General features: G+C 43.3%; 1 protein-coding gene across 1 annotated transcript; it reads right to left on the bottom strand.

The window, feature by feature from the left end:
- Positions 1-4,393: 4,393 nt before the first annotated feature.
- On the bottom strand, positions 4,394-9,384 carry LOC110089581 (ribonuclease pancreatic-like). Its single transcript, XM_020812746.3, has 2 exons — positions 9,203-9,384; positions 4,394-5,667 (listed from the first exon to the last, which is right to left on the bottom strand). The coding sequence occupies exon 2, from the start codon at positions 5,649-5,651 to the stop codon at positions 5,211-5,213; it is 441 nt and encodes a 146-aa protein (XP_020668405.3). The 5' UTR covers positions 5,652-5,667; positions 9,203-9,384; the 3' UTR covers positions 4,394-5,210.
- Positions 9,385-14,137: the final 4,753 nt, after the last annotated feature.

Here is a 14,137-nt window from a genome sequence, read left to right as displayed (position 1 = left end):
CCCCCGCCCCCCGCACCATGACATCTTTTGTGTCACTTTCTCCGGAATTAGACAACTAAAGTCAGAGCCATAACACTCCCCAAGGCTCCTTTGAACATATTTCTCCGATGGTACCTTTTCACCCCCTCAGGGCACACTCTTTCTAAAGATGGGATTCTCATGCCACCTAGTATGGCAGATTGACATGTGGTACTAGCTTTAGAAGCTGAGGCTCCAATACTTTGGCCATCTCATGAGAAGAAAAGACTCCCTGGAAAAGATCCTGATGTTGGGAAAGCGTGAGGGCAAGAGGAGAAGGGGACGACAGAGGACAAGATGGCTGGACTGTGTCATCGAAGCGACCAACATGACTTTGACCAAACTCCGGGAGGCAGTGGAAGACAGGAGGGCCTGGCCTGTTCTGTTCCATGAGGCCATAGACTAAACGACTAAATAACAACAACTGGCTTTAGAATCGGACTAGTTTAAACAGCTTGGATACTTTGCATTTTGAAACACATATCCCAGAATCCTTCAAACAGAATGGAACATCTGAACAGGATTTTTCTTGGACTTCTGGTTTTAACAGCTGAACATTTCGAACAAAATAGCTACACAATGCAGCTGTTAGCTGCAAATTTGACGATGGATGCATCGTGCTTGTGTTCTTCCTCTCACACAAACAGAATCTCCCCTCTCCTTCTCATTCTTTGGTCCTATCTCCATTTTTGTATTGCTTATTAGAGTGCTTTTCTGTTCAGCTTCCCACTTTTAGGTCCTTTCTGAAAGCTGTGTTCCTCTTGAGGTTCCCAGTGACTATAAGGAGAGGACAACCTGTCAGCTTCGCTTTATCATTGCCACACACTCAGTGAGTTTTGACAGCGGGACAGGGATTTGAACCCACAGTAACCCACAGTAACCAGCAGCAGTAACCCACAGAAAGAAACTTGAAAAGTACAGCTTTCCTGCTTGCTCAGAGAGAAACGAAGAGAAGGTAGGAAAGCTGGTGTTCTGCTCCATAATGCACAGGAGAGGGCAGCAAACAGCCACAGATGGGAAAGTTGCAACTTCGCCAACTGCGCAGTTTGACCATCAAAGCAAGGCTTGGGTGGTGAAGTTGGAGAGAATGATAGACACGGAGAGACAGAAGAAGTATCAAAGAAAAATTCAGAAGCCTGCAGAGCCGCCCATAAAAAACAGAAGTTTTGCAAATATAGCCCACAGCTGATCAACACGATAAATCATATTATAGGTTGTAGCGCTGGAAACCTGCTTCGTACTGGATGCATGATTGTTCTGTTGTCAGCTGTATGAAATAGGATTTTAATCCCTAGTCCCCCTTCCTGGAAGCTAGTGTATGATTGATGATCATGCTGGGTTAGCATCTGCAGGTGAAACCAGGCCATCTTAGATCAAACACCATAAACAGAACATTCTCCTCACCTTGGCTTATTTTTATACTTATGACTTTGGTTTCATAGTGTGTAGGAAAATCAGGATTAAAAAAAAAAGGATTTGAAAAACATTCATAGAATAGGTTAGGTTAGGTATCCTTCAGTCTCGAAAGACTTATGGTAACGTGCTCTGTATGGAGGATTTGGAACAGCGTCTAGTGTGGCTGAGGAGGCCAATTCGAGAGTGACAATCTCTTCCACACTGAAGACAAATCCAATCTGTCCCCTGTTCAGCTCCCTGGTTTTGCTGCTTTTGTGACTTCTTCTTTGCCTCGTCCTGCTGGACAAGGGTCTCTTCAAACTGGGAGACCATGATGCAATGCCTGCCTCCAGGCTGAATGCTCAGATGTCAGGGTCTCCCATCCGTTGAGGTCTATTCCTAAGGCCTTCAGATCCTGCTTGCAGATATCCTTGTATTGCAGCTGTGGTCTCCCTCTGGGGCGATTTCCCTGCACTAATTCTCCATACAGGAGATCCTTTGGAATCCGACCATCAGCCATTCTCACGACGTGCCCAAGCCAACGTAGATGTCGCTGTTTCAGTAATGTATAATTGAGATGGAAAGGGTCTATAAGGCCATTGAGTCCAACTCCCTGCTCAAGGCAGGAGTCAAAGCAGATCTTATTTTGAGTCAAAGCAGATCTTGAGTCAAAGCAGATCTTATTTCCTTCCTTATTTTGAGGGACACCATTTTGTTCAATTTTCTCTTAAATGCCTCCAGCGTTGGAGCACTCCCCCCCCCGAAGTCAATGGTTCCACTGTTGTACTGCTCTAACAGTTAGGAAGTTTTTCCTGATATTCAACCGAAATCTGGCTTCCTGTAACTTGATCCCATTTTTTCACGTCCTGCACTTTGGGGTGATCGAGAGCAGATCTTGCCCCTCCTCTGTATGACCATCTTTCAAGTATTTCAGAAGTGACTATCATATCTCTAGCACAGCTACTCAACTAGGCCCAAAATAAGGAAGGAAATAAGAGGGATCTAAAAATGTTTTCTATACAGGCACATTTCCCACATTTCCTGTTTCTTCAGCATGTGATTCGGCAGCTACAAGAATCCTGTTGCTTAGAGTAGTAAGTTGCACTGGAGCAGGCCCAGTGGGGATTTGGTACATCAATTACTCTGTAAGTCCTATTCCTTCATATGCATCTACTCTAATTGTGATTTGCTACACTAAAGTACATCTAAACTAGAGTAGACCCATTTGAATCAATGGATGTTATGCAGGAGTTGACTCAGCAAATCCTCACTATAGGACTACTATAGGTGACTTATTAGACGAACAATAGGATTTCAGCTCGTGTCATGGCTGATGATTGTCTCCTTGTTAAAGGCACTGGCAGAAATGAGATTATTTCCCTTTTCCTGGCCATGTTTGTGATTCTTCAATCAACATGCTTGTGTAAGATTGGCAAAAATCTCAGTAATGTTTGTTGGAAGTGTAAAAAAAAAAATCCAGGGACTTACTATCATAGGTGGTGGTCATGCGAAAAAGCAAAAATTTATTTGGATACAGGCTTGGGAAATGGCAAAAGAAATTGTTCAACAAAAATTAAATTTTAAACCTGAAATCTTATTATTGAATATAATGCCAGAAATTATTGACAAGAAAATAAAATATAGTCTTCTGTATATATTCACAGCAGCTAGGTTACTCTGGACCCAAAAATGGAAGAATGAAGAGACACCAATGATGGATGAGCTATTAAAGAAGCTACTGGACATTGCAGAACAAGACATGCTTTCAGAGGCAGTATGGGATCAACCAAGAGACTTTGTAAAGCAAAGCTGGAAGCTGATAGATAATTGGGTCCAAAAAAGGACAGGAGCTTAGGGGGAAACTTAGTCTATAACGAATTCAGTACTCACTCGAATCCTCTTGAAGACATTCGTGGTCCAGACGACTGTGAAATCTCTGATCCATAGGGGAAGGAAGGAGGTTTAGCTGGTAGTTTGTCTTTTTGTCTTTTTGTTTTGTTAATTATGTTAGATTGTTAATGTTTTTAAGTTGTATATTATAATAATAATTAAAAAAACATGTTTGTGTGAGAAAACTGGGGATGGATTCAGAACAAGCCAACAGAAAATAATTTTATATTTATCCTCTAAATAGGAAATATTGTTGTGTTCTTTAGCTGTCAGCAGTAACAATGGAACTTTTCTTTTCATTGAGTCAAGATTCTCAATGCAGGTCTCCCTTTTCCACCTCCCTAGACTTACCAAGAGAAAATGTGCACCTTAGTTTGGACGAGAAAATGTGCACCTTAGTTTGGGCGAGAAAATGTGCACCTTAGTTTGGGCGAAACTTCTAGTTCATTTCAGAGAAATAAAATTTGCACAAAATCACATAAACATTCAAAAATGTGAATGGCTGGAAACAGGAACAACTAGAAATGATACTGAAACATGCAAAACATGCAAATTGTGAAAGGTGTAAAGATTCGGATAATATGTATGGCTGGAAACAGGAACAACTAGAAATGATACTGAAACATGTAAAACATGCAAATTGTGAAAGGTGTAAAGATTCGGATAATATGTACCAAACATTTGCACACTAGGTACAACAGCCAAAATCCTCTAATGAAATACTATATGTGGAAGGGAAATGGGGCCAGTGCTTTTTTTGGGGGGGGGGTCTTTGTTGTGGTTGTTGCTATCTCTTGTGCACCTGTTTGCACAAGTGAGTGAGCAGCACAGTGCGTGGTCTGAAAGCAGAACAGCCAGCCAGAAAGATCGGACACACATCAGTTATACGCAATTTGTGTTTACTGCTATGCAAACCCAATAGGGTCCCAGCCTCTGTGTATGAAATACGAAGATGATTTCCTTCATATTCTCAGAGAGCAGCAACTGGTGCTCTAGAGGAAAGACGGGGTTTTCTGTTACAGGGCTGGCCCCTCATTCTTCTTATTTTAGAATTCAAATATTTGCATAGTCAGAAGACCACATCCTACTGTTTGCATGTGTAAGAATTTATTTTATCGACAGCAAGCACAGCAAGCCCATTTACACGAGTAACTACTTCTAGAAGTCACATTGAGATTTCTCCACGTTATCCTCACTGAATGCACAGAAGGGGAGAAAGGCGGATGGTTTCTTCTGTAAAAGAGTCAGTTCATGGATAATGCGGCCAGCCAGATAACTGTAGAGCCATGGGCAATATCGATGAATAGCTGAAGTAGCTCTTTTGTGGGTGGACAGACACCCTTGGAAAATCATTGTGCCTGATGAACACTCGTGCGTTGGGTCTCTCTGGCTCCAGCTACACAAGGAATATGGATTTTTCGGTACCTCGTCTGCTGAGGTTGATGGAGGCACTGAAAAAGGAGCCCAGGAAGAGATGGGTTTTTCCAACAGAGATGGGAAACCTGGGGTTGGAATTTTGGCGGACCTGTGACCTTAAGAATCCCACAGCAGCATGTTCCTGACTATGCTGGCTTTAGGACTGAGGGGGTGATAAACATTCCCTTTATTTGTACGTAGAGAAAATGTATTCCTCTAGGTTTTCTCAGGGGAAGGAAAAAGGTAGGAGGTAAAAAGGCCTTGTGAAGTCCACCCTCTCAATGTGAAGTCAGACCAAGAAATAATTCAGTTAGAAAACCAAAGGCTCTCCCTTTCAGAACCGCATGCCGATTGAAAAAAGCAGAAGAAAAGGATAAGAAAGAAAAGCTTGTAGCATGTCTTGGCAGGTGCATTCAAACAGAAATATTGGGAAGAAAATAAGACAGGCTTCTGGCTTCAGGAGATGGGCGGTGAGTTGCGTTCCTCTCCGCCTACAGGACCGCTTCAAAATGAACAGGCTGGTTATTCTCGCAAGCCACGCGGATCCTTGCATCTTGTTGGGTGCCGACGTACCTGCAGCTATCGGGGGCTGTGCCACCTACGTTTCGGCAGTCGACCATTTTGAAGGACTGAATGCTGTCGTACAAGTTGCTCTTGTAATGGGTCCCTTCATTGACACACACTTGCTTGACGACAGCTGCTTCTTCGTTGACGAAGGTGTTGCGGGTTTTGCACCGGCTCGGGTTCAGGTTTCTCCGTTTCATCATTAGGTCGCAATAGGTGTTGAGGTTTGGGGCTGAGCTTTCTGGATAATCGATGTGCTTGTTCTGGAAAGACGACCAGTTTTGGCCTTCACAGATGTGGACCAGAAGAACCGCCCAAAGGATGGCCAGATGGACCAGTGAGCGGCAGGATATCTTGGAGGGCAGCATGGTGGGGCCTTGGAACCTAGCAGAGAAGGAAGGGAAAAGAATGAAAGGAGAATCTGAGAAATGCTGCCTGCTTCTTAAAAAGAACTTTTCTACTACAGTGGTGCCTCGCTTAACAATGATAATCCATTCCAGGAAAATCGCTGTTAAGTGAAAACATCATAAAGCGAAATTAAAAACCCCATTGAAACGCATTGAAAACCATTTAATGCGTTCCAATGGGGTAAAATCCGTCCAGCGAAGATCCTCCATACGGCTGCCATTTTCGGTGCCTGTATAGTGAGGAATCCATCCCTAAGCACAGTGGGGAGCCATTTTAAGCACCTGGTGGCCATTTTGAAAACCCAACGATCAGCTGTTTTTGATCGTTGTAAAGCGAAAAATCGGTTCCTGAAGCAGGGAACCGATCATCGCTAAGCAAAATTCCCCCATTTAGACCATCGTTTTGCGATCGCAATTGTGATCGCAAAAACATCATCATAAAGCGGATTCATCGTAATGTGGGGCAATCGTTAAGCAGGGCACAACTGTAATTGCAGAGAGATATAATGTTAGCGTTGTTTCATACTGTGGATGGTTGCCTTGGTTCTTTTGACAGTTGGTTCTAATAGGGTTACTTGATGGCCGTGTCATTGTTCTCAGACTAGCGGAACTAAGTCACCTCTTAAGTCCCTGATATTTCCGTACAGGTATGCCGAATCAATAGCTGACTGTATAGCTCAGTGGTTAATATACCTTGCAGTGGAGACAGAGGTTGGGAGTGTGATTCCCTACTGTACCTTCTGCAAGTAGAGCCAGCCTGTGCAGCTTTGGGCAAGCTGCACAGTCCCAGGGTGCTCCCCAGAAGAACGAAATGGAAAACCACTTCTGAGTGCTCTCCATCTTACTCAATCTGAATTTCAACAGGGTTGGTTTCTTGACACTTCCAAAGAAGTAAAGTTATAAATATTACCACCCAAATGCTGGTGGGCATCACTCTCTCTCTCTCTCTCTCTCTCTCTCTCTCTCTCTCTCTCTCTCGTTTGCTCTCTTTCAAGTAACAGAGTCTTAAAATCTCCTTGGCAATTGCCCAACAACACCAGCTGCTTGCACCACTTATGTTGACACAGCTGCATTCACCCAACAACAGTTCCACCTTAGAGCTTAGGGCTGTGGAGCCATAGCTAACTTGGAGAGCCACCCGTCCAGCTTTCCTTAAATCTTATGCCCTCCATGTGTTTCAGAACATACACGCCATCATCACTAGCAAGTGACCATGATGGTAAGGGCCAGTGATCAGGGCTACAGCTCCTACCATGTAAACCCCCTTTATGGTATTTGGTTAGATAAAGCTACTCTAGTCATGGTTATGTGTAAAGCACAATTTCTGGACTCCATGGTCTCTTGTTCTGCTGTGTAGAGGGCAACCTTAAATGTGGTCACCTCTTTATGTTTTTCTCTTAATTTCTATATCCCAAGTCTTTAGGTTCCAAAGAAATATTCATATTTTCCTCATTCCACATAAATTGTCTCATGCCTCATTTACTACTAAGAATCATGTGCCATTCAAGTCATTTCTGACTTCTAGGTAGACAGTGCTCAAAAATTGCTTACCGTTTCTGCTTTAAGGAAATGTATGGGTTAATGGCCAAGAGAGACCTTGAATTATTTTGGAGCCTTATCTTTCTTCCCAGTCATCTGTCCCACAAGAATTTGGTCACACGCTTCTGTCCTCAACAAGAGGTTCCTTTGAGGGGAAACCTCCAGAAAAAAAAACTATTGCAAAATTAGTTGTCAGTAGGTTAACCCGTCATTTTCCGAGCACTTAACCGAATCCTCCAGAGTCCAGCTTGACTTAGCGTGTGTGTTTCGTTTTAATTTCTTGTCATTTTAATTTGGTACTTTTGTGGCAGCTAGAAGTTCTAAATATGTCCCAATAGAAGGACCAACTGCCTGCCTGACTACCAAACCAGCCAGCTTTATAATGTTCTCCCTGAGAAAGGTTTAGGGAGGCAAATTTCTCTGAAGAAATAGGAGGGACTCCATTTCTTCAAAAGTTGTGCTTCGCTATTTGTGAAGAAGCTGTCCTTGAATTCCTGAAATTGTACGTCAGCACCTACAGGAAAAGATGGTTCTGCAGTGGATCTGAGTTTAATTCCTCAGTCCTGCAAAGAAGCTTCTTTCCCTCTGGGTGCTATTGGTAAAATATCATGCAGAGATCCTGCCCAGAGCAGAAGGAAAAGAAAACAGCATTCAGTCTCTCGTCACATATGGAATACAACTGAATAGAGAAAGAAGACACCATAACCTGGCTGAGAAACACAACTATATGTCTCAGAGGCTCCACTGAACACACTTTTACAGTCAAGGGGAGGCAAGTGAGATAAGAGGGAGCATGTAGAACTATAATACAACAAGCTTTATTGTTCAAAACTATACGACAACACAATATGAATAGCAACAGAAAACTACACTGACACCATATAACTATATACGTTCAAGATGGCATAACCTTCTTTCTTAAAACTTTGTGGTGCTGGAGGAGGCTCTTGAGAGTCCCCTGGACTGCAAGGAGAACAAACCTATCCATTCTGAAGGAAATCAAGTGCTCACTGGAAGGACAGATCCTGAAGCGGAGGCTCCAATACTTTGGCCATCTCATGAGAAGAGAAGACTCCCTGGAAAAGCCCCTGATGTTGGGAAAGTGTGAAGGCAAGAGCAGAAGGGGACAACAGAGGATGAGATGACTGGACAGTGTCACCAAAGCTACCAACAGGAATTTGACCCAACTCCAGGAGGCAGTGGAAGACAGGAGGGCCTGGCATGCTCTGGTCCATGGGGTCACAAAGAGTCAGACACGACTAAATGACTAAACAACGACGAATATATAATAGAAAGCATCTTCAACCTCTCCTGATCCACAATGTCTTTGATGAAATGGGACATTATCATATCTTATCATCATCATACCTCCAAAATGGCTGATGGCATACCATGAAAACGCAAAGCTGTGAATGCTTTTCTTAAAGGGGCCGAGGTTAGAGAAACAAAATGATTCTTCAAACCAAATGGTGTTTTGTACTGGGGGGAACCAACAGGAGGACATTTGTGCAACAGCACACAAATCTAGCCACTTAGAGTGAAGGCTGATTTTTTTTCTTTTACCAGATGCTTAGCTCCGTCAGAGGCGAAGGTGGGCAAGGACTCTGTGCCAATCCCATAGTTCTGTAAAATGGGTCGAACTGAATCTACGCAGGACTTTCAAGAAGGACTATGAGGTTGTTCTTTGTAGGGAGAATATGGGTGTGAAGAAAATCTGACTAGAGGATGTGCATTAAATCTATCTGCTGACATATTTAAAAACTGGGTTTTATTAAGGCATCAGAGCAATCAAGTAGGGGTGACTCAAGGATCAGAAAAGGGGGATGTCCCACTATCCTATCACAAGCCATTTGTGAAACCAAGCTACCATTTTTCTTCTTCCTGGCAAGCCTACATTAAAGTTGATGGCTAGAATAAAGATGATGGACAGAAGCCACCAAAGTGAATGCAGACTGGAATAATTTTACACTCACCTACTCAACCACAAAAAAGATGAGGTTTTCTTCAGTGGGAATGGCAACGGCTGGAAGAGGGAAATGTTTTCTCCTGTTTCCTCTGGTAAGGCTGGGTACTGGAGCTGCCCTTTATACGCTGCACTCAGATACGTCCCACTCTGGAACTGAAAGTCTGTAGGTAAACAGTGAGCTTTCCTTAACTTTCAATCTCACCCAAGGACTCCCTGTCGATTTATCTTTTTTTTCCATGCACTGCAGCTGTTGGAAATATCTGAGAGAGCTGTTTTGTAGTTAAAAGAGAACAAGCAGCAGCCAAAAAGGCTGCAAACGAAGGTTTATGCAGTTACTCAGGAAGTATGTGGGTTTCGCATGCAATGGGTTAGCTCAGTTCCCTTGGTTGCGCTAAAGAGGGAGATGCAGCTGTCTTGAAGAGGCCTTAGCTTTCTGTCCAGGCAGCCTCTCCAGATGCGCCATAAACCCATTTCTGGGCCAGTGGTTTCCTCATGTTCAACAGGATAACGAGGGGGGGGTTTCTAAGGAACTCTCCTCTATCAGCGCAGCTTCCACAGACTTCATTAACGACTGAACGAGTCTAAATTTTAATCCAAATGTATTCCAGTAGAGCAGTGTGTGGAGAGTGTGTTCCAGAGCATAGGTCCACTGTTCTCCACACTTAATCATTTTGAGTTCCAACAAAGGCAAGTTCTCTCCCTTCCAATCTGCTTTCCGAAATCCTTTCCTGTTTATGTAGCCTCCACAATAATCATAAGAAAAACAATACTTATAAGTATAAAAATAGCCTGTATTATTTTGGCAATATTTCCCAAGGTTTTCTAGATATACAATGCTCAGAGATGGTTCCCCATTCTCTCCTTCTGTAATACGGACTAGTGGGGGAAAAGGAAGAATATTCAAGCACTTATTTATTTATTTATTTATTTATTTATTTATTTATTTATTTATTTATTTATTTATTTATTTTATTTTATTTTATTTTATTTTATTTTATTTTATTTTATTTACAAGATTTTTCTTGCCATGCCATTACCAATGGTCTCTGAGTGGCATACAAAAATATTAAAACTTTAAAAACATTAAAACCATTAAAGCCATTAAAAATATGCAATATTATAATAATACCCTATATTTAAAAAGTCATTAAACATTAATACTGTATTAGTAAATCCTGCTATTCATATGGCCAGCTAAAGGATATTATTTAATTAAAATGCTGGCTAAACAGAAAGGTCTTTGCCTGGCGCCGAAAAGCCAAAAGTGTCGGAGCCAGGCGGATCTCTATAGGGAGGGTGTTCCAAAGTTGGGGGGCAACAACCAAGAAGGCCCTATTTTGGCATGCCATCCCCCTCACCTCTTTCAGGGATGGCACCTTCAGAAGGGCCTCCAGGCCTGATCTTAGAGAATGGGCAGGCTCATATAGAAGAAGGCGGTCCTTTAGGTAACCAGGTCCTAAGCCATTTAGGGCTTTATATGTCGAAGTCAGCATTTTGAATTGGGCCTGAGCAGCAAATGGTAGCCAGTGTAAATTTTGCAGAACCGGTGTGATATGAGTCCGTATGCCAGCATGATTTAAAAGCTGCGCAGCCCGGTTCTGTGCCAGTTGCAGTTGCTGGACCGTCTTCAAGGGCTGCCCCATGTATAGTGCATCACAGTAGTCCAGTCTTGTTGATACCAGTGCATGTGTGACTGTTGCCAGGCTCTGCTCACATAGAATATTAGGGCTGAAGAAGAGGAACTGGTATGTGTTCAGTGGAAGCGAATATCAGTGGCTTTTGTAAGAAAAAATGACACAATCAACTGTGTAGATCGCCTGCCCTCTAAATGAACCTGACCTTGACAAGGGCAGTCATGAAATTCTTGGGTGAGATGGTCAGTCTTCATCTCTACATCTTCATTTCCACAGAGAAAGCTTGCTGTTAAAGGACAATCACTGAAGTGGGCAACAAGAGGTATGTTTAGCCCCAGGTTCCCTTTTTAAAACTTCTCATGGAAGATGTCCCTCAGTGTTGTGGGTTAGGAAGGGTAAAGTCAAAAAGAGATAAAGTAGAATAATTTTGCTGCTTAACATCAAGGAGGAAATAACAACAAAAAAGGGAAGTCTGTTTTGATGTATCAGCAGCAGGAGGAGAAGAGCCCCTGCTGAAGTGAAATAATCCTGGATCCTTTTCCTGCATGTCCTTCTAAAGTATGGTGGGCTCACTGTGGAGTTGAGAGGTGGACACAGGGTTAATGGTCTATCTGTGTGCGCATGCACATGGACCGAGACCTGGAAATGGGAATGCGGAGTGTACATTGATGAGTCTAACATGGAGTGAGATGGTTAAGGAAGTGTCAACTGTAAACACAGATGCACACTGATGTTGGAGTGACGAAATGAGAAGGCTGATGGCTTTGTGATGATCACCAGATAATTGGGATAGCACATAGTCTCTTAGAGATAGAAGTTAAAGAAGTCAGCCACACACACAGGGATGTCTGCCAGCAGTGCTCCTGGTGGGCAACTAGTAGAAGAGGCAGAATAATTCCGAATGGGTTCCCAATGAATTCTGCCAATCCATTCTGCCCTGCCCCCAGGAGGACTGTGCTTTTATTAGCCTTACAAGCTCACAGATAGTGGACAGTATACAGATAGGTTACAGAGTTCAGATAGGGCAATGGTTACATCATACCATTGTAATTGGCGTAAGGAACGGCTCTATGCAAGCTCTCTAGCACCTATGAGAAAGAAGAAGAATGGTGGGCAGCCATGTCCCTCAGAAGCAGCTGTGACGTCATCCAGGAGGGCTTGCCCTCTACTGTAGATTAAGCCAACACTTTAGCAACCTTGGGAATGGCATCCCCACACACTGACTGCTGTGTGCTTTCCGAATCTATGTAAGATTAGGAAAGACTACCGACAGATCCTGAAGCTGAGGCTCCAGTACTTTGGCCATCTCATGAGAAGAGAAGACTCCTTGGAAAAGACCTTGATGTTGGGAAAGTGTGAAGGCAAGAGGAGAAGGGGACGACAGAGGATGAGATGGTTGGACAGGGTCATCGAAGAGACCAACATGAATTTGACACAATTCCGGGAGGCAGTGGAAGACAGGAGGGCCTGGCGTGCTCTGGTCTATGGGGTCACGAAGAGTCGGACACGAATAAACGACTAAACAAACGAACCCTAATCTAAGTAAGATTTATTTTATATAAAGGAGGTCTCATGGAAACGAACCAGTTGCCTAGAAGGCCTTGTCGTGAAGGAATGAAGAAATGTTCTATGAGATAGATAGAAGGCCCCCTCTTCTACTCCATCTTCTCAACTGCTGGCAGCAAACAGTAATGCCCTGCGTGTGGTTGAATTCCATAGAGCAGGCCTGGGCCAAGGATGGGCATGGAACAAATGCATCTTTCCAAGGCCTTCTTGTGCCCTCTGGCCCCTATGGAGTCCCCAGGGCCTGGGAACCATTTTTCCTCAGCTCCCAAGTTAGCCACTGGATCAAAGAATCATAGAATAATAAGGATGGGAGGTGCCTATAAGACCACTGAGTTCAACTCCTGGCTCAACGTAGGAATTCAAATCAAAGCAGATCTGACAGATGGTTGACCCATTTTCTTCGAAATGCCTCCAACACTAGAGCACACAGTACGTTCCAAAGCCATTGGTTCTATTGTCATAATACTCTCAATTGTAGGTTGAGAGCATTATGACTCTGGTTTCGCCTATTCTTCAGCCAAAATCTGGCTTGCTGTTAAGTAAAGGTAAAGGTAAAGGTTCCCCTTGACAATTTTTGTCCAGTCGTGTTCGACTCTAGGGGGTGGTGCTCATCCCCGTTTCCAAGCCATAGAGCCAGCATTTTGTCCGAAGACAATCTTTCCGTGGTCACATGGCCAGTGTGACTTAGTCACGGAACGCTGTTACCTTCCCACCGAGGTGGTCTCTATTTATCTACTCGCATTTGCATGCTTTCGAACCGCTAGGTTGGCGGGAGCTGGGTCCATTATTATGTGTCCTGCACTCTGCAATGGTAGACTACACATCCTGCCCCTCCTCTGAATGACAGCCTATCAAGTATTTAAAGATATTCAGTCTTCTTTTCTCATGGCTAAAGAGGCCCAGTTCTTTCTACCTTTACTCACAGGTAGGGTTGCCAGATGTCAGGCAAAAGGGGGACATATCCTCCTTTTTAGCCTAATGTCCTCTGTCAGGCAGGCAAAGATAAAAACCTTTAAAATGTCAGGCTTTTGTATATTTTATGTTATAATTTTGGATGGGAGGGGGAGAGGTGGAAGGACCACTTCCCCCTGGCTTTCCCCACCCCCACCTGCCCGCCCACCCCCGGTATTTTGAAAAAAAAAAGCCTCCATTGAATTTATTTTTATTTTTTGACATGACTGTTTCTTGGTCAGTTCACTAAGATACATTTATTGGCAGCTATTGTAATAAAATTGTATTGATTGTGGTTTTAATCTGGAACGATTTAAATGAAACATTCAATATGTCCTCCTTTGTCCTCCTTTTTGTCTTTCTATGTCCTCCTTTTAGTACCTGTGTATCTGGCAACCCTACTCACAGGGCTTGGTCTCCAACCCCTCTGATCATCCTGGTTCCCTCCTCTGAACATTACCCAGTTTGTCTCCATCTTTCTTTCATTGTAGTGTCCCAAATTGGACATAATCCTCCAGATGAGACCTAACCAGTGGCAAATAGAATGGAACTAGTACTTTATGCGATTTGCAGACTATACTTCTCTTAATGGAGCCTGAAATAGCACTTGCCTTTTTTGCAGCCACAGTGCACTGTTGGCTCATATCCAGCTTGTGATTTAGAACACATCTCAGTTAAATTTCAATTTTTTTTTTGTTTTGATCCCAGTGCACTCCTTCTTCCAAATCATTAATTCAATTTGTTGAAGAGCACTGGGCCTGGGGAGGAGTCTTGTGGTATCCCACTTTTCA

The sequence above is a fragment of the Pogona vitticeps genome, chromosome 6 (assembly GCF_051106095.1).
Source record: "Pogona vitticeps strain Pit_001003342236 chromosome 6, PviZW2.1, whole genome shotgun sequence".
Lineage (NCBI taxonomy): Eukaryota > Metazoa > Chordata > Lepidosauria > Squamata > Agamidae > Pogona > Pogona vitticeps.
This window is presented reverse-complemented; position numbering and strand designations above follow the sequence as displayed.